The sequence below is a fragment of the Petromyzon marinus genome, unplaced genomic scaffold (assembly GCF_048934315.1).
Source record: "Petromyzon marinus isolate PM22_M1 ecotype Great Lakes invasive population unplaced genomic scaffold, UKy_Petmar_22M1.pri1.0 PM_Scaffold_87, whole genome shotgun sequence".
Classification (NCBI taxonomy): Eukaryota; Metazoa; Chordata; class Hyperoartia; order Petromyzontiformes; family Petromyzontidae; genus Petromyzon; species Petromyzon marinus.
Genome location: NW_027423696.1, coordinates 68,218 through 94,266, shown reverse-complemented (window position 1 = coordinate 94,266; position 26,049 = coordinate 68,218). Strand labels below are relative to the sequence as shown.

Here is a 26,049-nt window from a genome sequence, read left to right as displayed (position 1 = left end):
GCAAGCGTAGTGAAAGGAGAGAATGACCGTGGCCGAGAAGACCTGAAGCTTAGTGCGGAGCGACAGACCAGGTAGCTTCCACACAGCGTTACGCAACCGATGAAAAGATATTGCCGCTCGACTGATTCGGAGTGAGACCTCTGCTGTTAAAATGGAGCCGGTCATAAGCACACTGCCCAGGTATGGGAAACTCTCCACTCTCTCCACAACTGCCCCATCACAGATTGGGAGTTGTGGGGGTGGAGTGTCCGATGGTACAAAATACCCAGGCAGGTGCTTAGTTTTGGTGGGGCTGATGGTAAGGCCCCATCTCTTAGTGGCATGCTCCAGTCTCAGCAGCAGCGTCTCCAACTCCTCCTCTGAATGAGCAGCTATTACCAAATCATCGGCATACATAACGTGGTTGAGCAATAGGGAGCCATCCCTTGACCGCACCCGGGCATCGATCAGCCTCCCATTATATCTGTACCATATGGAGATTCCCCCGGTACAGCTATTGAATGCTTCACGAACTACGTGGTCAAAATAGATGTTAAATAATGTGGGAGCCAGAGGACATCCCTGTCGCACCCCAAGGTGTACAGGGAATGGCTCTGACTCCCGGCCACGTAGTTTTACCCGGGCCCGCTCACCATCATGAAGGTCCTTAATGATCGTGAGCACAGGGTCAGGGACTCCAAAAGCACGAAGAACAACCCAGAGCCCAGGCCTACTGATGGTATCATAGGCCTTGACCAGGTCAATAAAGCAGAGATGTAGGTCTTGTTGGAATTCCCTACACCTTTGCTGTAGCAGACGGAGAGAAAATATGGCATCTGTGCAGGACCGCCCTTTCCTGAAACCGCATTGGGGCTCCGCAAGCCTCTCCTCAGCGTGCTTGGCGAGGCGATGTTGAATAATCCTTGCCAGGACCTTTCCCGGCACACTGAGGAGTGAGATGCCCCTGTAGTTGTTACAGTCTGTGCGGTACCCTTTCTTAAAGAGGGGGACCACCAGGGAATCCTTCCAATCCTGCGGAACCCGTCCAGTGGTCCAGACTGTTGTTATGATGTCATATAGGGCAGTCTGTGCACAAAAGCCACACTCGCTCAGCATTTCGCTTGGGAGATTATCTCTGCCCGCTGCCTTTCCTGGTCTCAGACTCCGGATCGCCTTCAGTACTTCCTCAACAGATGGTACTTCAGCCAGCCACTCACAGGGGGTGACTTCTTCCAATTTTTGAGGCACCGCAGTCTTAGCAGGGTCATCCTCACTTTGTGCCACAATGTTTTCCTGGCTGAGGGATTTTCCCTCCCCTAGGACCTCACAGAAATGCTCAGCAAATCTGCAAACCTGTTCCTGGGGGTCAGAGATTGGATCACCGTTTTTTCCCCTAATGATGGTAATAGGTGTGGCGCTGCAGGTTGCTTTTTTGATGGAGTTAAATAGAGATTTGTGATCGTGGGCTACTGAGGCAGACTCCATCTCCTCAGCAACCCGCGACCACCACCCATCCTTGCAGCGCCTCACGGCTCTCAGAACCTCCGAGCGAAGGCTGCGGTAAGCCTCCTCATTCTCTGACGTGGGATCCTGTAACCGATGACAGTGGGCCTGTCGCTTTTTCTCAACCATCCTGAACACATCCTTTGTCAGCCAGGGTCTCTGGGGAGGTCCTGACCGCGTACCCAAAGCAGCCATTGCAGCTGCATGACAGTCCTAAACCTCGCCTATTTACCCTCGACATTAGGAGGAGTGGGGGACGATGCCAACCCCAGCCGCAAGCGATGATGAAATTCTCGCTTGCAACTTTCATCAGCTAACTGAGACCAGGCCACTTTAGGTTGGAATGGGGTCCTGGGTGGACACCCACCACCGGAGTGGCAAAATGGCAGGTGCATCTTACAGATGACTAGTCGATGGTCAGAGGGCAGATCAGCTCCACGGTAGGTCCTGGTGTCAAGGACATGGGCTCGCATCCGCTGGTCCGTCACTATGTAGTCCAGCAGATGTTCTTGCTTGGACCCGGCATGCATTCATGATGTTGTGTGGATGCGCCGATGCCGGAACAGCGTGTTGGTAATTACAAGCCCATGGGCTGCACAAAAATCTAGCAGCCTCCTACCGTTGTTATTGAGCTGATCTGGCCCATGCCCTCCAATCACTCCAGACCAGGTGCCAGCATCATGACCAACTCGGGCATTTAAGTCACCCAACAAGATGACTCTATCCCGAGGGGCCACTTTAGCCAGCACCTGTGACAGGAGGTCATAGAAGGCATCTGACTCATCGGCTTTGCCTGCATCCCTCCACGGATGTTCGTCTTCGGTGGGGGCATAAGTAACCATTACCACCACACCTCGCCTCCGGTTGATGGGAAGGCGAGCCCAAAGTAGCCTGGGGCTTACAGCTTCCCGCACCTCACCGCCACGCTCCCACTCACCCTTCATTCTTTTGTTCAAAAGAAGAGCCACACCCTGTTGTTTGGCAGTCTGCTGCCCCGAGTAGAGGACTGTCCACCCCTCATGGTGGCAGGAGCCAGAGCCGGTCCACCGGACCTCCTGAATGCCACATAGATCCAGGCGGTACCGGTCCAGCTCCCGACAGAGCAGTGGCAACCTCTCCTCAGCAGTGTGCGTTCGAACATTCCACGTGGCCATCCGTAGTGGCTTTTCGTTGTTTCTGGAGTAGCCCCGAGGGTAGAGATTCAATCTCCTGGCTCTGCCAATTGGGGTTTGGCCAGGAGACGTCATAGACGCCTGTCCCGCCGGGGCCTCCGGCACAAGCTTATTAGTTACATATTTCAGTTTAACTCGTGGTTTAGTGGTAATTAATTGAAAGTGGAGGGGTTACCAGCCCCTCGCACCCGTCCAGAGCCCCCGTTTAGCCCCTGTGGTGGACACAGATGCCATGAGGGGAGGAGCCAATCGGAATTGGCCCTCTCCCCACACAGCACTGTCCACGACAGAGTTGCCCGTCCGGCACCGCGAGGAGGTAGGGGGTTGTTTTGCCCAACAGACACACACACAGACACACACACACACAGACACACACACAAATGTAATGTCACCTTGAGCGGGAATTAATTGCAGGTCAGCCTAAACACTGCAGGCACAACATCGCTAGCCCTCCGAGTACACAACGCTGTGACGACCACTATTACTCATGCTGCTGCTGCTGCTGCTGCCACCACACGCGTGTGCCACGCTGTACATGGCACACGCGTGCCACGCTATGTATATATGTGTGTGCCACGCTATGTATATATGTGTGTACCACGTTATGTATATGTGTGTGTGTACCACGCTATGTATATATGTGTGTACCACGTTATGTATATATGTGTGTACCACGTTATGTATATGTGTGTGTGTACCACGCTATGTATATATGTGTGTACCACGTTATGTATATGTGTGTGTGTACCACGCTATGTATATATGTGTGTACCACGTTATGTATATATGTGTGTACCACGTTATGTATATGTGTGTGTGTACCACGCTATGTATATATGTGTGTACCACGTTATGTATATGTGTGTGTGTACCACGCTATGTATATATGTGTGTACCACGTTATGTATATGTGTGTGTGTACCACGCTATGTATATATGTGTGTACCACGCTATGCATGTGTGTGTGCCACGCTATGTATATATGTGTGTACCACGCTATGTATATATGTGTGTACCACGCTATGTATATGTGTGTACCACGCTATGTATATGTGTGTGTGTACCACGCTATGTATATATGTGTGTACCACGCTATGTATATATGTGTGTACCACGCTATGTATATGTGTGTGTGTACCACGCTATGTATATGTGTGTGTGTACCACGCTATGTATATATGTGTGTACCACGTTATGTATATGTGTGTGTGTACCACGCTATGTATATATGTGTGTACCACGCTATGTATATATGTGTGTGTACCACGCTATGTATATGTGTGTGTGTACCACGCTATGTATATATGTGTGTACCACGTTATGTATATGTGTGTGTGTACCACGCTATGTATATATGTGTGTACCACGCTATGCATGTGTGTGTGCCACGCTATGTATATATGTGTGTACCACGCTATGTATATGTGTGTGTACCACGCTATGTATATATGTGTGTACCACGCTATGTATATATGTGTGTACCACGCTATGTATATATGTGTGTGTGTACCACGCTATGTATATATGTGTGTACCACGCTATGTATATATGTGTGTACCACGCTATGTATATGTGTGTGTGTGCCACGCTATGTGCCAGCCAACAGGGCCAAAAGTGCCACCCATTTGGGTGGCAGGGGTTGCCAAACGGGGCAGGGGTCACTGTAAGTCACCATCCAAGGGGCACAATCTCAAAGCGCACCCCAAAACATTCTGGGGGGCGGGGGGAGCGGGGGGGGGAAGAGGAGGGGGGGGGAAAGGAGGGGGGGGAAGAGGAGGGGGGGGAAGAGGAGGGGGGGGAAGAGGGGGGGGGAAGAGGAGGGGGGGGGAAGAGGAGGGGGGGGAAGAGGAGGGGGGGAAGAGGAGGGGGGGGACGAGGAGGGGGGGGGGAAGAGGAGGGGGGGGGAGAGGAGGGGGGGGGAAGAGGAGGGGGGGTTATTTATTTATATGTGGAGGTTCACAAAGTGCACCCAGAAAAAAGTGTGGGATTCATTTCGGACTGCACCCCACCCGGGCAAGTCTCGAGTATGAAGTGGGGGGCGGGGGGGGGTTGGGAGGTCTGGATGGTGGGGGGGTTAAGGGGGGTGGGGTGGGGGGTTAAGGGGGGGTGGGGGGGGTTAAGGGGGGGTGGGGGTGTTAAGGGGGGGGGTACAGCGAGCCCTAAAAGTGAAGGCAGCTTCAGCTGAAGTGGCTTACTCGTCCCAGTCTGGTGCCACACCACACTGGGACGACCCTTCACCCCCACGCTGCCACCCCACGCCACCACCCCCACGACACCACACCCCACGACACCACCCCCCACGACACCACCCCCACGACACCACCCCCACGACACCACCCCCATGACACCACACCCACGACACCCACGACACCACCCCCACGACACCACCCCCCACGACACCACCCCCCACGACACCACCCCCACGACACCACCCCCACGACACGACACCCCCACGACACCACCCCCCACGACACCCCCACGACACCACCCTCACGACACCCCCACGACACCACCCTCACGACACCACCCCCACGACACCACCCCCACCACCCCCACGCCACCACCCCCACGACACGACACCCCCACGACACCACCCCCACGACACCACCCCCACCACCCCCACACCCACGACACCCCCACGACACCACCCCCACGACACCCCCACGACACCCACACCCCCACGCCACCACCCCCACGCTCAGCGGACTTCTAAGATACGGGTGGGTGGCGTGCACAAAGAGCTTTGCAGCTCATCGGATTTCTTCAGGACGCCACGGTGCCTGGGAGATGTTGACTACCTCGCCTGGTACACAGGAGGTCGTGGGTTCGATCCCGACCCTGACAACGCCTGCTGCTGCTGTATATTTGGAGTTTGCGTGTCTCTCTCTCTCATCATCATCACGGTGGCTAGGAGATGTTGACTACCTCGCCTGGTGCGCAGGAGGCCGTGGGTTCGATCCCGACCCTGACAACGCCTGCTGCTGCTGTAGATTTGGAGTTTGTGGTGTCTCTCTCATCATTACAATCATCACGGTGGCTAGGAGATGTTAACTACCTCGCCTGATACGCAGGAGGTCGTGGCGTCGATCCCGACGCTGACGTTGCCTGCTGCTGCTGTAGATTTGGAGTCTCTCTCTGCAGGTCCCACGGTTTTTTCCCTCCACATTTAGAATCAACATCACCACACGTTTAGAGTGTTTCGCTGCTGGGACCTTACCTGGTAAATAAAATAGTTTAGTTTAGACCCACAGATATAGATTTACACGGAGACCCGCAGACTCACACAGAGATCCACGGACTATTCTCAATCACACACAGAGACCCACGGACTCACCACACAGAGACCAACAGACTCACCACACAGAGAACAACAGACTCATCACACAGAGACCCACAGACTCACCACACAGACCCACAGACTCACCACACAGAGACCCATAGACTCATCACACAAAGACCCACAGACTCACCACACAGACCCACAGACTCACCACACAGAGACCCATAGACTTATCACACAGAGACCCACAGACTCATCACACAGAGACCCATAGACTCACTACACAGAGACCCATAGACTAACCACACAGAGATCCGCAGACTCACCACACAGAGACCCACAGACTCACCACACAGAGACTCACAGACTCACCACACAGAGACTCACAGACTCACCACACAGAGACCCACAGACTCACCACACAGAGACCCACAGACTCACACAGAGATCCACGGACTATTCTCAATCACACAATGAGACCCACGGACTCACCACACAGAGACCAACAGACTCATCACACAGAGACCCACAGACTCATCACACAGAGACCCACAGACTCATAGACTCACCAAACAGAGACCCACAGACTCACCACGCAGAGACCCACAGACTCACCACGCAGAGACCCATAGACTCATCACACAGAGACCCATAGACTCATCACACAGAGACCCACAGACTCACCACATAGACCCACAGACTCACCACACAGAGACCCAAAGACTCATCACACAGAGACCCATAGACTCACTACACAGAGACCCATAGACTAACCACACAGAGATCCGCAGACTCACCACACAGAGACCCACAGACTCACCACACAGAGACTCACAGACTCACCACACAGAGACTCACAGACTCACCACACAGAGACCCACATACTCACCACACAGAGACCCACAGACTCACACAGAGATCCACGGACTATTCTCAATCACACAATGAGACCCACGGACTCACCACACAGAGACCAACAGACTCATCACACAGAGACCCACAGACTCATCACACAGAGACCCACAGACTCATAGACTCACCAAACAGAGACCCACAGACTCACCACGCAGAGACCCACAGACTCACCACGCAGAGACCCATAGACTCATCACACAGAGACCCATAGACTCATCACACAGAGACCCATAGACTCATCACACAGAGACCCATAGACTCACCACACAGAGACCCATAGACTCATCACACAGAGACCCACAGACTCATCACACAGAGACCCATAGACTCACTCACACAGAGACCCATAGACTCATCACATAGAGACCCATAGACTCATCACACAGAGACCCATAGACTCATCACACAGAGACCCATAGACTCACCACACAGAGACCCATAGACTCATCACACAGAGACCCACAGACTCATCACACAGAGACCCATAGACTCACTCACACAGAGACCCATAGACTCATCACATAGAGACCCATAGACTCATCACACAGAGACCCATAGACTCATCACACAGAGACCCATAGACTCACCACACAGAGACCCACAGACTCACCACACAGAGACCCACAGACTCACCACACAGAGACCCATAGACTCACCACACAGAGACCCACAGACTCACCACACAGAGACCCACAGACTCACCACACAGAGACCCACAGACTCACCACACAGAGACCCACAGACTCACTACACAGAGACCCACAGACTCATCACACAGAGACCCATAGACTCATCACACAGAGACCCATAGACTCATCACACAGAGACCCATAGACTCATCACACAGAGACCCACAGACTCACCACACAGAGACCCACAGACTCATCACACAGAGACCCACAGACTCACCACACAGAGACCCACAGACTCCCATCACTCCCACCCACGCTCGCCGCTGTAAACGCAGAGCGGTGGAGTCACACGGTTGACCTTTGTTGACCTTTGTTGACCTTTGTTGACCGAGACAGATGGCTCAGGGGAAGTCTCCACCGACAACTCTGCCTGTCAAGGTCACCGGCCCTGCCTGTCAAGGTCACCGGCTCTGCCTGTCAAGGTCACCGTCCTGCCTGTCAAGGTCACCGGCTCTGCCTGTCAAGGTCACCGGCTCTGCCTGTCAAGGTCACCGGCTCTGCCTGTCAAGGTCACCGGCTCTGCCTGTCAAGGTTACCGCCGCACTTGACCAGGGCCCAGCACGGCACGTGGGGAGGCACGGGAGGGGTCAAGAGGTCACGGCAGTTCAAGTGCCCCGTGTCGGACTCGCGATTGGTCGGTCCGGTATGTGCGGAATGTGTGTTAAATACGGGACACGGGTCTCCTCTGTGCGAGTCTGTGGGTCTCCGTGTGAGTCTGTGTGTCTCTGTGTGAGTCTGTGGGTCTCTGTGTGGTGAGTCTGTGGGTCACCGTGTGAGTCTACGGGTCTCTGTGTGAGTCTATGGATTTCTGTGTAAGTCTACGGGTCTCTGTGTGAGTCTGTGGGTCTCTGTGTGAGTCTACGGGTCTCTGTGTAAGTCTACGGGTCTCTGTGTGAGTCTACGGGTCTCTGTGTGAGCCTACGGGTCTCTGTGCGAGTATATGGGTCTCTGTGCGAGTCTATGGGTCTCTGTGTGAGTCTGTAGGTCTCTGTGAGTCTATGGGTCTCTGTGTGAGTCTACGGGTCTCTGTGTGAGTCTATGGGTCTCTGTGTGAGTCTATGGGTCTCTGTGTGAGTCTATGGGTCTCTGTGTTACCCCACTGCCCCACCCTCCCCTAACCACCCCCCACTCCCCCATCCCCCCTCTCACCCCCGCGCAGGTAACAACGTTTCACTGGCAGTGCTAGGGGGGTTACGCAACACGTGGGCGTGGGATGACTCTCTCACCTCGCCACGCAGGTGTGTGTGTGTGTGTCTGTGTGTGTACACGTGTGTGTGTGTCTGTGTATGTGTGTGTGTCTGTGTATGTGTGTGTGTCTGTGTGTCTGTGTGTGTGTGTGTCTGTCTGTGTGTGTGTGTCTGTGTGTCTGTCTGTGTGTGCGTGTCTGTCTGTGTGTGCGTGTGTATGTGTGTCTGTGTATGTGTGTGTGTCTGTGTATGTGTGTGTGTCTGTGTGTGTGTCTGTGTGTGTGTATGTCTGTGTGTGTGTCTGTGTTGGCTGGGTCATGTAGCCCGCATGCCCAGCCACCGCATGCCGAAACAGCTTTTGTTCGGCCGGATCGAGGGAGCCAAACGGGCGCGGCACGGGCTAGAGAAGAGATGGAGTGATGTGGTACAGGAGGACGTGGAGCTGAGTGGACTTGCCGATGACTGGAACCAGCGGTGTCAAGATCGGCCTCTGTGGAGGAGGCTCGTGAAGGACGCTACTGGGCAGTTGGAGGCAGTCGCCCTCCAACAACAACGGAGGGCGGAGGAGCGACGCTCACAACAACGAGCGGAGCGCCGGGTGGCTAAAGCACAGCGAGTTGGCACAGTAGGGGGCACAGGTGGTGCATCAGCCAGTCATCTCAGTCAGTCGACCCGTGGCACCTGGGTCTGCCCCGTGACCTCCTGCCAGCGGGCGTTCGACACTTCATGTGGCCTCAAGGTGCACATGGCCTGGCACAAGCGTCGTGGTGACGTCACCGCCACTTAGTGGCGAATGGCGGTTGTTGTTGTGTGTGTGTCTGTGTGTGTGTTTATGTGTGTGTGTCTGTGTTTCTGTGTGTGTGTCTGTCTGTGTGTGTGTCTGTGTGTGTGTCTGTGTGTGTGTCTGTGTGTGTGTGTCTGTGTGTGTGTATCTGTGTGGGTGTCTGTGTGTGTGTCTGTGTGTGTGTGTGTATCTGTGTGGCTGTCTGTGTGTGACTTACACAGCGACCCGTAGAGACCCATAAACTCACACAGCAGAGACCCACAGACCCACACAGAGACCTGTAGACTCACACAGCAGAGACCCATAGACCCACACAGCAGAGACCCACAGACCCACACAGAGACCCGTAGACCCACACAGCAGAGACCCATAGACTCACACAGCAGAGACCCATAGACCCACACAGCAGAGACCCACAGACCCACACAGAGACCCGTAGACTCACACAGCAGAGACCCATAGACTCACACAGCAGAGACCCACAGACCCACACAGAGACCCATAGCCCCACACAGCAGAGACCCACAGACCCACACAGAGACCCGTAGACTCACACAGAGACCCGTAGACTCACACAGAGACCCACAGACCCACACAGAGACCCGTAGACCCACACAGCAGAGACCCACAGACCCACACAGAGACCCACAGACCCACACAGAGACCCATAGACCCACACAGCAGAGACCCACAGACCCACAAAGCAGAGACCCGTAGACTCACACAGAGACCCACAGACCCACACAGAGACCCATAGCCCCACACAGAGACCCGTAGACCCACACAGAGACCCGTAGACTCACACAGAGACCCGTAGACCCACACAGAGACCCGTAGACCCACACAGAGACCCGTAGACTCACACAGAGACCCGTAGACTCACACAGACACCTACCGACTGCACACCGGTCATCTCCTAGCCACCGTGACGACGACAACGACGAGAGCGAGCGAGCGAGAGCGAGAGACACGCGCGGACCCCAAATGCCCACGCGCATCGGGCGGTTCAAGTGCTCTGACCCACGGCCTCCAGCGCACCGGGGCGAGGTCGCCAACGTCCCCGTGCCCCCCCCAACCACCGCACCTGAGGTTGAGGACGTTCTTGCCGCGGCAGAGGCACGCGGGCAGCATGCAAAACGCCACGAGGCCCATGCACGTGGTGTAGAGCGCCATCTTGCAGTGGTGCTGGAGGGCGCCGCTGGACCAGCGAGAGGCGGCCGCCAGCGCCGCGAGGGCCCCCAGCAGGGCCCACAGGGCCCACAGCAGGGCCCACAGCAGGGCCCACAGCTGGGCCCACAGCTGGGCCCGCAGGAGTTGCCACATTGAGGCGGTCGCGATGTCCGGGCCTCGGGGGGTGGGGCTGGGGTGTGGGGAGGGGTGGGGTGGGGGTGGGGGGTGGAGGGAGGGAGGGAGTGGAGGCAGGGAGTGGAGGGAGGGGAGGGAGGGAGGGGAGGGAAGGGGAGGGAGGAGGGAGGGGAGGGAGGGGAGGGAGGAGGGGGAGGGGAGGGAGGGAGGGAGGAGGGGGTGAAGGAGGGAGGGAATGGACAGAGGGGAGGGAGGGGAGGGAGGATAGGGAGGGGAGGGAGGGAGGGGAGGGAGGGAGGGGAGGAGGGAGGGAGGAGGGAGGAGGGGGAGGGATGAGGGGGAGGGAGGAGGGGGAGGGATTGGAGGGAAGCAGGGAGGGGAGGTAGAGGGAGGTGGTGAAGGAGGGAGGGAGGGGAGAGGGGAGCAAGGCCTTTTTGCGACCGACATCATCCACGGCACGAGTCCGCTTGGGTTAAGATCGCGTCAATCTCTCAAATGCTGCGTCGTGAAACCCGCCACCACGGGGACACAGCCAATGTATTAAGCGTTGTGTCACGTGACCAGAACGTTGGGGCCAATTCGTGAGCAAATCCGCTAAATCATGACTGACATGATCAGGCGGGGAGAGCCGGGTTTGTGTGGAGTAATCCTCCCTGCGCCGTCCCTGAAAACGTCGCTTACGAGCGGATGGAAGAAGTCCACGATCTCGACTGCAGGAATCCACACTCTTTGGTTCGCGTGGGTGGGTATGAATGAAAGAGCATTCCATCACGACGCTCCGGTCGCAGCTGACGAGACAATCGCCGTCAGCTCTCGGTGCTGTGGGAGCGTTCCGGGAGGGTTGGGAGAGGCTTTGGAGGCCGAGGCCAAGCCACCTTGGGCCAGCGACACATTCGGCCCCGGCAACGAGCGACGGAGATCCGCGTGGTCGAAGCCCCCTCCTGGCAGGCCACCGATGCGCAGGGACAGCTGCCACTGGGGGTGCCCCTGGGCTAGAACCACACAGCAGCACAGGGACAGCTGCCACTGGGGGTGCCCCTGGGCTAGACCCACACGGCAGCAGCACAGGGACAGCTGCCACTGGGGGTGCCCCTGGGCGAGACCCACACAGCAGCACAGGGACAGCTGCCACTGGGGGTGCCCCTAGGCTAGGCCACACAGCGTCACAGGGACAGCTGCCACTGGGGGTGCCCCTGGGCTAGACCCACACGGCAGCAGCACAGGGACAGCTGCCACTGGGGGTGCCCCTGGGCGAGACCCACACAGCAGCACAGGGACAGCTGCCACTGGGGGTGCCCCTAGGCTAGGCCACACAGCGTCACAGGGACAGCTGCCACTGGGGGTGCCCCTGGGCTAGGCCCACACAGCATCACACACAGACAGCTGCCACTGTAGGTGCCCCTGGGCGAGACCCACACAGCATCACACAGGGACAGCTGCCACTGGGGGTGCCCTTAGGCTAGACCCACACAGCAGCACAGGGACAGCTGCCACTGGGGGTGCCCCTAGGCTAGGCCACACAGAAGCAGCACAGGGACAGCTGCCACTGGGGGTGCCCTTAGGCTAGGCCCACACAGCATCACACACAGACAGCTGCCACTGGGGGTGCCCTTAGGCTAGACCCATACAGCAGCACACAGGGACAGCTGCCACTGGGGGTGCCCCTGGGCTAGAACCACACGGCAGCAGCACACAGGGACAGCTGCCACTGATGGTACCCCTAGGCTAGACCACACAGCAGCACAGGGACAGCTGCCACTGGGGGTGCCCCTAGGCTAGACCCACACAGCATCACACACAGACAGCTGCCACTGGGGGTGCCCCTAGGCTAGACCCACACAGCAGCACACACAGACAGCTGCCACTGTGGGTGCCCCTAGGCTAGACCCACACAGCAGCAGCACACAGGGACAGCTGCCACTGTGGGTGCCCCTAGGCTAGGCCCACACAGCAGCAGCACAGGGACAGCTGCCACTGGGGGTGCCCCTAGGCTAGACCCACACGACAGCACAGGGACAGCTGCCACTGGGGGTGCCCCTAGACTAGACCCACACAGCATCACACACAGACAGCTGCCACTGGGGGTGCCCCTAGGCTAGACCCACACGACAGCACAGGGACAGCTGCCACTGGGGGTGCCCCTGGGCTAGAACCACACGGCAGCAGCACAGGGACAGCTGTCACTGGGGGTGCCCCTAGGCTAGACCCACACGGCAGCAGCACACAGGGACAGCTGCCACTGGGGGTGCCCCTGGGCTAGACCCACACAGCAGCACAGGGACAGCTGCCACTGGGGGTGCCCCTCGGCTAGACCCACACAGCAGCACACAGGGACAGCTGCCACTGGGGGTGCCCCTAGGCTAGACCCACACAGCAGCAGCACACAGGGACAGCTGCCACTGGGGGGGCGCCCCTGGGCTAGGCCCACACAGCATCACACAGGGACAGCTGCCACTGGGGGTGCCCCTTAGGCTAGACCACAGTGGCTGGGGCTGGCCACTCGGGATCCACGCTGCTTTAACCAGAGGCTTGAGCTGGTTTCGAGAAGAGTGGAGGGTGGGGGGGGGTGGTTTTAGATGTTCCGCCGCTGTAACTCTGCACGTGTCAGGGTGTTGCAACACCCCCCCCCACGGTATCACGCTAGCCGAACTCATCCGAGGACGGGGGTCACAGTGAGTCGCGTTCCAACAAAGACGAAGGTCCCCCGTGTAGCCTTCACAGGCTGCAGGGGCAAGTGCCGTTAGCGAGCAGCACCTGTGAAGGCCGGAACGGTACACGCGAGGTTTTGGGTGGCCAGCCGCCTTTGTCTCTCCCCCAGCGGCGATGTTTTACTACACAACGCAGCAGGAGGTAACTCGTTTGAGGCCGAGTCGACCTAGGGGAGGCACCAGGTACCGGTTCAGATAATCGTCGCTGGGTGGCGTTGGCCGTGAGCGGGAATCGAACCCGGGTCGCCAGGTTCGAGGCGCAGCGTGGCGCTAACCGCTGCACCACCGCTCCCCCGCATTGCAACACGCACACGCAGGCAGGCACACCCCATCACAATCAAACCATTGCGACACACGAAGGCAAAGGTGCCCCGTGTAGCCTCGAACAGACCCTCGGGGCAAGTGGCTGTGGCAGTGAGTAGTAGCAGCGCTACCTATGAAGGCTACCGGTCACTGTGACACACACAGAGGGGGTAGGTGTCACACAAAGACAACCCGTGTAGCCCCAGCAGGCTGTTGGGGCAAGTGCTGTTAGTAGCGAGTAGCGGGGGTTGTGTTAATCGTTATGAGCGGTGTAGGGGTGATTGATGGCCGTGAGCGGGAGTGGAACTCGGGTGGCTGGGTGTCACCACACAATAACACTGCACACTAACACACTAACATACACACTATACACTACACACTAACACTATACACTAACACACTAACACTATACACTAACACACAAACACTAACACACTAACACTACACTAAACACTAACATACACTACACTACACAACAACACTACACACTAACACACTACACACTAACACTACACTAACACACTAACACTACACTACACACTAACACTACACTAACACACTACACTACACACTACACTACACACTAACACTACACACTAACACACACTACACACTAACACTACACACACTAACACTACACACACTACACACTAACACACTACACACTAACACTAACACACACTACACACTAACACACTAACACTACACACACTACACACTAACACTACACACACTACACACTAACACACACTAACACACACTAACACACTATCACTACACACTATCACTACACACTAACACTACACACACTACACACTAACACACACTAACACACTACACACACACTAACACTACACTACACACTAACATACACTACACACTAACATACACTACACTACACACTAACATACACTACACTGCACACTACACTACACACTAACACTACACACTAACATACACTGCACTACACACTAACATACACTACACACTAACACAACACACTACACTACACACTAACATACACTACGCTGCACACTACACACTAACACTATACACTAACACACTACACACACTACACACTTACACTATACACTAACACACACTACACTACACACTAACACTACACACTAACATACACTACACTACACACTAACATACACTACACACGAACACTACACACATCACACTCACCACACTAACACTACACACTAACACTACACACTAACACACACTATACTAAACAACTAACACACACTACACACTAACACTATACACTACACTACACACAAACACACTACACTACACACTAACACTACACTACACACTATACACTACACACTACACTATACACTAACACACACTACACTACACACTAACACTGTACACTACTCTACACACTAACACTACACACTAACATACACTACACTACACACTAACACTGCACACTACAGACTAACACTACACACTTACACTATACACTAACACACACTAACACTACACACTAACACACACTACACACACACTAACACTACACACTAAACACTAACACACTACACACTAACACAATATACTAACACACTACACTACACTACACACTAACACTATACACTAACACTACACACTAACACTACACACTAACACTATACACTAACACACACTACACTACACACTAACACTATACACTAACACACGACACACTATACACTAACATACATTACACTACACACTAACACTATACACTAACACACTAACACTACCACTATACACTATCAAACACTACACACTATACACTAACACACACTACACTACACACTAACACTATACACTAACACTACACACTAACACTACACACTAACACACACCACACTACACACTAACACACACTACACTACACACTATACACTATACACACTAACACTAACACACACTACACTACACACTAACATGACACACTACACACTAACACACACGACACTACACACTAACACTACACACTAACACACACGACACTACACACTACACACTAACACTATAAACTAACACACACTACACATTAACACTATACACTAACACACACTACACTACACACTAACACTACACACTAACACTACACACTAACACTACACACTAACACACACTACACTGCACACTACACTACACACTAACACTACACACTAACATACACTACACACTAACACTATACACGACACTACACACTACACTACACACTAACATACACTACGCTGCACACTACACACTTACACTATACACTAACACACACCTCACTACACACTAACACTACACACTAACATACACTACACTACACACGAACATACACTACACACGAACACTACACACATCACACTCACCACACTAACACTACATACTAACACTACACACTAACACACACTAAACTAAACAACTAACACACACTACACACTAACACTATACACTGCACTACACACACTACACACTAACACACACTACACTACACACTAACACTATACACTACACACTACACTACAAACTACACTACACACTACACTATACACTAACACTGTACACTACACTACACACTAACACTGTACACTACACTACACACTAACACTGCACACAACAGACTAACACTACACACTTACACTATACACTAACACACACTAACACTACACACTAACACACACTACACACACACTAACACTACACACTAAACACTAACACACTACACACTAACACAATATACTAACACACTACACTACACACTAACACTATACACTAACACTACACACTAACACTAAACACTAACACACACTACACTACACACTACCACTACACACTAACACTATACACTAACACACGACACACTATACACTAACATACATTACACTACACACTATACACTAACACACTAACACTACCACTATACACTATCAAACACTACACTACACACTATACACTAACACACACTACACTACACACTAACACACACTAACACACTACACTACACACTAACACTACACACTAACACTACACAGTAACACACACTAACACTACACTACACACTAACACTACACACTAACACTACACACTACCACACTAACACTACACTAACACACTAACACTACACACACTAACACTACACACACTACACACTAACACCCTACACACTAACACTACACACTAACACTACACACCACACACTAACACTACACACTAACACTACACAACACACAAACACTATACACTTACACTACACACTAACACACACTACACTACACACTAACACTACACACTAACACTACACACTACAAACTACACACTAACACTACACTACACACTAACACTACACACCACACACTTACACTACACACTAACACTACACACTACACACTTACACACTAACACTATACAGTAACACTACACTCCACACAAATACACACACTAACACACTACACACTAACACACTAACACTACACACACTACATACACACTAACACTACACTCATCACACTCACCACACTAACACTACACAATAACACTACACGCACTAACACTACACTACACACTAACACTACACTACACACTAACACACACTACACTACACACTAACACTACACACCACACACTAACACTATACACTTACACTACACACTAACACTACACACTAACACACTACACACTTACACTACACACTAACACTATACAGCAACACTACACTCCACACAAACACACACACTAACACACTACACACTAACACAACACTACACACACTACATACACACTAACACTACAATCATCACACTCACCACACTAACACTACACACACTAACACTACACACACACTAACACTACACACTAACACACATTAACACTACACACTAACATACACTACACTACACACTAACACTATACACTAACACTACTCACTAACATACACTACACTACACACTAACACTATACACTAACATACACTACACTACACACTATACACTAACACCACACACTAACATACACTACACTACACACTAACACTACACACTAACACTAGACACTAACACACTGCACACTACACTACACGCACTACACACTAACACACACTACACACTAACACACACTACACACTAACACACACTACACTACAGACACTACACACTAACACTGCACACTACACACACCCTAACACTACACACACTAACACTACACACTAACATACACTACACATTAACATACACTACACACTAACACTACACACACTAACACTACACATTAACATACACTACACACTAACACTACACACTAACATACACTACACTAACACTATACACTAACATACACTACACTTTGATTTAAAGCTTTCGTGACTGCAGTAATTCACATACTTAGCTCTTTCGGTAAAGTCACGTTGAAGGGAAACAATAAAATATATTTTATTATTTTATTGTTTCCCTTCAACGTGACTTTACCGAAAGAGCTAAGACTATATACACTACACACACTAACACTATACACTAACATACACCACACTACACACTAACACACACTACACTACACACTAACACTAACATACACTACACTGCACACTACACTACACACTAACACTATACACTAACATACACTACACACTAACACTAGACACTAACATACACTACACTACACACTACCATACACTACACACTACACTACACACTAACACTATACACTAACATACACTACACTACACACTAACATACACTACGCTGCACACTACACACTAACACTATACACTAACACACTACACACACTACACACTTACACTATACACTAACACACACTACACTACACACTAACATACACTAGACACTAACACTACACACATCACACTCACCACACTAACACTACACACTAACACTATACACTAACACACTACACACACTACACACTAACACTATACACTAACACACACTACACACTAACATACACTACACACTAACACTACACACATCACACTCACCACACTAACACTACACACTAACACACACTACACACTAACACTACACACACTAACACTACACACACTACACACTAACACACACTACACACTAACACTAACACACACTACACACTAACACTAACACACACTACACACTAACACACTAACACTACACACTAACACTACACACGAACACACACTAACACACTAACACTACACACACTACACACTAACACACACTACACACTAACACACACTAACACTACACACACTACACACTAACACACACTACACACTAACACACACTACACACACACTAACACTACACTACACTCTAACATACACTACACACTAACATACACTACACTACACACTAACACTAACATACACTACACTGCACACTACACTACACACTAACACTACACACTAACATACACTGCACTACACACTAACATACACTACACACTAACACAACACACTACACTACACACTAACATACACTACGCTGCACACTACACACTAACACTATACATTAACACACTACACACACTACACACTTACACTTACACTATACACTAACACACACTACACTACACACTAACATACACTACACTACACACTAACATACACTACACACTAACACTACACACATCACACTCACCACACTAACACTACACACTAACACACACTAAACTAAACAACTAAGACACACTACACACTAACACTATACACTACACTACACACACTACACACTAACACACCCTACACTACACACTAACACTATACACTACACACTACACTACACACTAACACTGTACACTACACTACACACTAACACTACACACTAACATACACTACACTACACACTAACACTGCACACTACAGACTAACACTACACACTTACACTATACACTAACACACACTAACACTACACACTAACACACACTACACACACACTAACACTACACACTAAACACTAACACACTACATACTAACACAATATACTAACACACTACACTACACACTAACACTATACACTAACATTACACACTAACACACACTACACACTAACACTACACACTAACACTATACACTAACACACGACACACTCTACACTAACATACATTACACTACACACTAACACTAAACACTAACACACTAACACTACCACTATACACTATCAAACACTACACTACACACTATACACTAACACACACTACACTACACACTAACACTACACAGTAACACACACTAACACTACACTACACACTAACACTACACACAAACACTACACACTACCACACTAACACACTACAAACTACACTCTAACACTACAAACTACACACTAACACTACACACTACACTAACACACTACACACTAACACTACACTAACACACTACACACGCTAACACTACACACACTACACACTAACACTACACACTAACACTACACACCCTACACACTAACACTACACACCACACACTAACACTACACACTAACACTACACACCACACACAAACACTATACACTTACACTACACACTAACACACACTACACTACACACTAACACTACACACTAACACTACACACCACACACGAACATTACACACCAACACTACATACTAACACTACACACTACAAACTACACACTAACACTACACACTACACTACACACTAACACTACACACCACACACATACACTTACACTACACACTAACACACTACACACTTACACACTAACACTATATAGTAACACTACACTCCACACAAACAGACACACTAACACACTACACACTAACACACTACACACTAACACTACACACACTACATACACACTAACACTACACTCATCACACTCACCACACTAACACTACACACTAACACTACACACACTAACACTACACACACACTACACACTAACACTAACACACATTAACACTACACACTAACACTACACACTAACACACACTACACTACACACTACACTACATACACACTAACACTACACACTAATACTAACACACTACACTACACACACTACATACACACTAACACTACACACTAATACTAACACACTACACACACTACATACACACTAACACTACACACTAATACTAACACACTACACTACACACACTACATACACACTAACACTACACACTAATACTAACACACTACACACACTACATACACACTAACACTACACTACACACACTACATACACACTAACACTACACACTAATACTAACACACTACACTACACACACTACATACACACTAACACTACACTACACACACTACATACACACTAACACTACACACTAATACTAACACACTACACTACACACACTACATACACACTAACACTACACTACACACACTACATACACACTACACACTAATACTAACAAACTACACTACACACTAATACTAACACACTACACTACACACTAATACTAACACACTACACTACACACTAATACTAACACACTACACTACACACACTACATACACACTAACACTACACACACTACATACACACTACACTACACACTAATACTAACACACTACACTACACATACTACATACACACTAACACTACACTACACACACTACATACACACTACACTACACACTAATACTAACACACTACACTACACACACCACACCCACCTGCTCCTCGCTGTCACCCACACAATGCACACACAACATTCACATGCAGAACCCACGTGGTCCCACTCCCACCCCCCTGTGCCCTCTCGCGATTGGCTGGCGATTCCACACTACGATGACATCGCCCTCCCCCCCATTGATAAAAAAAATTCCTCACACCACCGCCCCCAACCCTGGCCACGCCCCCAATCTCGGCCCCGCCCCCACCACCCCTCCCCGCCACCTTCAATTCGAGAGCTGTGTAGGTCACTGGGGTCAACGGCCGAAACGTCGCCACAACGGTGCCGTGGGGAGGGGGGGGGGGCAGTGAATCCATGTGTTGTGTACATGCCGATGAAGGTCCATTGCTCGAAACGTCGTCTATTATTGTATGGGGTGGCCCAAAAGTCAGGACACATAGGGGTTGTTGTTGTTAAACAGGGTGGCCCAAAAGTTAGGACACATAGGGGTTGTTGTTGTTATACAGGGTGGCCCACAAGTCAGGACACATAGGGGTTGTTGTTGTTATACAGGGGTGGCCCAAAAGTCAGGACACATAGGGGTTGTTGTTGTTATTATACAGGGTGGCCCACAAGTCAGGACACATAGGGGTTGTTGTTGTTGTACAGGGTGGCCCAAAAGTCAGGACACATAGGCGTTATTATTATTATACAGGGTGGCACAAAAGTCAGGACACATAGGGGTTGTTATTAAACAGGGTGGCCCACAAGTCAGGACACATAGGGGTTGTTGTTGTTGTTATACAGGGTGGCCCACAAGTCAGGACACATAGGGGTTGTTGTTGTTATTATTATTATTATACAGGGTGATGATACAGGGCGGAGACACAGGGTTCGAGGTCTTCTGGCCTCTGTGCCGGGACACTGTGCAGGTTGTACGTGGCCGAGCTCCATCCCCGCCTCGAGGCTGCCCCCCCCCCCCCCCCCCCCAGAGCACTCGTCAATCGCCCACGCCGAATGACGACGCCGGTCATGGGTGGAGGGGGAGGGAGTCGGTTCAGGGCTCGCGTGGAAGGTGGAGAGAGGGAGCAGGGTGACTACTGGGAGTGAGAGAGTGACTCAGAGAGAGAGTGAGTCAGAGAGTGACTCAGAGAGAGTGACTCAGAGAGAGGACGACTCGGAGAGTGACTGAGAGAGCGAGTGACTCAGAGAGAGAGTGACTCAGAGAGTGACTCAGAGAGAGAGTGACTCAGAGAGAGGACGACTCGGAGAGTGACTGAGAGTGACTGAGAGAGAGAGTGACTCAGAGAGAGAGTGACTCAGAGAGTGACTCGGAGAGAGAGTGACTCAGAGAGAGTGACTCAGAGAGAGAGTGACTCAGAGAGAGTGACTCAGAGAGAGAGTGACTCAGAGAGAGAGTGACTCAGAGAGAGAGAGTGACTCAGAGAGAGAGTGACTCAGAGAGAGAATGACTCAGAGAGAGAGTGACTCGGAGAGAGAGTGACTCAGAGAGAGAGTGACTCAGAGAGAGAGTGACTCAGAGAGAGAGAGAGAGTGACTCAGAGAGAGAGTGACTCAGAGAGATAGAGAGTGACTCTGAGAGAGAGAGTGACTCAGAGAGAGAGTGAATCAGAGAGAGTGACTCAGAGAGAGTGACTCAGAGAGAGAGAGTGACTCAGAGAGAGAGTGACTCAGAGAGAGAGAGAGTGACTACTGGGAGTGAGAGAGTGACTCAGAGAGAGGACGACTCGGAGAGAGACTGAGGGAGAGAGTGACTCAGAGAGAGACTGAGGGAGAGAGTGACTCAGAGAGAGAGTGACTCGGAGAGTGACTGAGAGAGAGTGACTCAGAGAGAGTGACTCAGAGAGAGAAAGTGACTCGGAGAGTGACTGAGAGAGAGTGACTCAGAGAGAGTGACTCAGAGAGAGTGACTCAGACAGAAGACGACTCGGAGAGTGACTGAGAGAGAGTGACTCAGAGAGAGTGACTCAGAGAGAGAGTGACTCAGAGAGAGAGTGACTGAGAGAGAGTGACTCAGAGAGAGAGAGTGACTGAGAGAGAGATAGTGACTCAGAGAATGACTCAGAGAGAGAGAGTGACTCAGAGAGAGAGTGACTCAGAGAGAGAGTGACTCAGAGAGAGAGTGACTCGGAGAGAGAGTGACTCGGAGAGTGACTGAGAGAGAGTGACTCAGAGAGAGTGACTCAGAGAAAGTGACTCAGAGAGAGTGACTCAGAGAGAGAGAGTGACTCAGAGAGAGAGTGACTCAGAGAGAGTGACTCAGAGAGAGAGACTAAGAGAGAGAGAGTGACTCAAAGAGAGAGACTCAGAGAGAGTGACTCAGAGAAAGACTCAGAGAGAGAGAGAGTGACTCAGAGAGAGAGAGAGTGACTCAGAGAGAGACTCAGAGAGAGTGACTCAGAGAGAGTGACTCAGAGAGAGAGTGACTCAGAGAGAGAGTGACTCAGAGAGAGACTCAGAGAGAGAGTGACTCAGAGAGTGACTCAGAGAGAGAGTGACTCAGAGAGTGACTCAGAGAGAGAGTGACTCAGAGACAGAGTGACTCAGAGAGAGACTCAGAGAGAGTTACTCAGAGAGAGAGAGTGACTCAGAGAGAGAGTGACTCAGAGAGAGTGACTCAGAGAGAGAGAGTGACTCAGAGAGAGAGAGACTCAGAGAGTGACTCAGAGAGTGACTCAGAGAGAGAGTGACTCAGAGAGAGAGAGTGACTCAGAGAGAGAGTGACTCAGAGAGAGTGACTCAGACAGAGAGAGAGAGACTCAGAGAGAGAGTGACTCAGAGAGAGTGACTCAGAGAGAGAGAGAGTGACTCAGAGAGAGAGACTCAGAGAGTGACTCAGAGAGTGACTCAGAGAGAGAGTGACTCAGAGAGAGAGTGACTCGGAGAGAGAGTGACTCAGAGAGAGTGACTCAGAGAGAGAGTGACTCAGAGAGAGAGAGTGACTCAGAGAGAGTGACTCAGAGAGAGAGACTCAGAGAGAGAGAGTGACTCAGAGAGAGAGAGTGACTCAGAGAGAGAGTGACTCAGAGAGAGTGACTCAGAGAGAGAGAGTGACTCAGAGAGAGAGTGACTCAGAGAGAGAGTGACTCAGAGAGAGAGACTCAGAGAGAGAGTGACTCAGAGAAAGACTCAGAGAGAGAGAGAGAGTGACTCAGAGAGAGAGAGATTCAGAGAGAGACTCAGAGAGAGTGACTCAGAGAGAGTGACTCAGAGAGAGAGTGACTCAGAGAGAGAGTGACTCAGAGAGAGACTCAGAGAGAGAGAGTGACTCAGAGAGTGACTCAGAGAGAGAGTGACTCAGAGACAGAGTGACTCAGAGAGAGACTCAGAGAGAGTGACTCAGAGAGAGTTACTCAGAGAGAGGACGACTCGGAGAGAGAGTGACTCAGAGAGAGAGAGAGAGTGACTCAGAGAGAGAGAATGACTCAGAGAGAGAGAGAGAGTGACTGAGAGAGAGTGACGCAGAGAGAGAGTGACTCAGAGAGAGTGACTCAGAGAGAGTTACTCAGAGAGAGGACGACTCGGAGAGAGAGTGACTCAGAGAGAATGACTCAGAGAGGGAGTGACTCAGAGAGAGTGACTCAGAGAGAGTGACTCAGAGAGAGAGAGAGTGACTCAGAGAGAGACTCAGAGAGAGTGACTCAGAGAGAGTGACTCAGAGAGAGAGTGACTCAGAGAGAGAGTGACTCAGAGAGAGACTCAGAGAGAGAGTGACTCAGAGAGTGACTCAGAGAGAGAGTGACTCAGAGAGTGACTCAGAGAGAGAGTGACTCAGAGACAGAGTGACTCAGAGAGAGACTCAGAGAGAGTTACTCAGAGAGAGAGAGTGACTCAGAGAGAGAGTGACTCAGAGAGAGTGACTCAGAGAGAGAGAGTGACTCAGAGAGAGAGAGACTCAGAGAGTGACTCAGAGAGTGACTCAGAGAGAGAGTGACTCAGAGAGAGAGAGTGACTCAGAGAGAGAGTGACTCAGAGAGAGTGACTCAGACAGAGAGAGAGAGACTCAGAGAGAGAGTGACTCAGAGAGAGTGACTCAGAGAGAGAGAGAGTGACTCAGAGAGAGAGACTCAGAGAGTGACTCAGAGAGTGACTCAGAGAGAGAGTGACTCAGAGAGAGAGTGACTCGGAGAGAGAGTGACTCAGAGAGAGTGACTCAGAGAGAGAGTGACTCAGAGAGAGAGAGTGACTCAGAGAGAGTGACTCAGAGAGAGAGACTCAGAGAGAGAGAGTGACTCAGAGAGAGAGAGTGACTCAGAGAGAGAGTGACTCAGAGAGAGTGACTCAGAGAGAGAGAGTGACTCAGAGAGAGAGTGACTCAGAGAGAGAGTGACTCAGAGAGAGAGACTCAGAGAGAGAGTGACTCAGAGAAAGACTCAGAGAGAGAGAGAGAGTGACTCAGAGAGAGAGAGATTCAGAGAGAGACTCAGAGAGAGTGACTCAGAGAGAGTGACTCAGAGAGAGAGTGACTCAGAGAGAGAGTGACTCAGAGAGAGACTCAGAGAGAGAGAGTGACTCAGAGAGTGACTCAGAGAGAGAGTGACTCAGAGACAGAGTGACTCAGAGAGAGACTCAGAGAGAGTGACTCAGAGAGAGTTACTCAGAGAGAGGACGACTCGGAGAG

General features: G+C 51.0%; 1 protein-coding gene across 3 annotated transcripts in view; it reads right to left on the bottom strand.

Annotated features, from left to right (window-relative positions):
* Positions 1-21,546, bottom strand: part of LOC116957423 (1-acyl-sn-glycerol-3-phosphate acyltransferase alpha-like) — a 35,733-nt gene extending 14,187 nt beyond the window's left edge. For all 3 annotated transcript variants that reach the window (XR_012941004.1, XR_012941005.1, XM_076064884.1), the window contains exons 1-2: positions 21,469-21,546; positions 10,597-10,872 (exon numbers count right to left, since the gene is read on the bottom strand). Coding sequence is in view for 1 of the 3 variants with exons in the window: in XM_076064884.1 (XP_075920999.1) it covers positions 10,597-10,835 (239 nt within the window). In the remaining 2 variants the exon portion in view is untranslated. The remainder of the gene's footprint in view (positions 1-10,596; positions 10,873-21,468) is intronic.
* Positions 21,547-26,049: the final 4,503 nt, after the last annotated feature.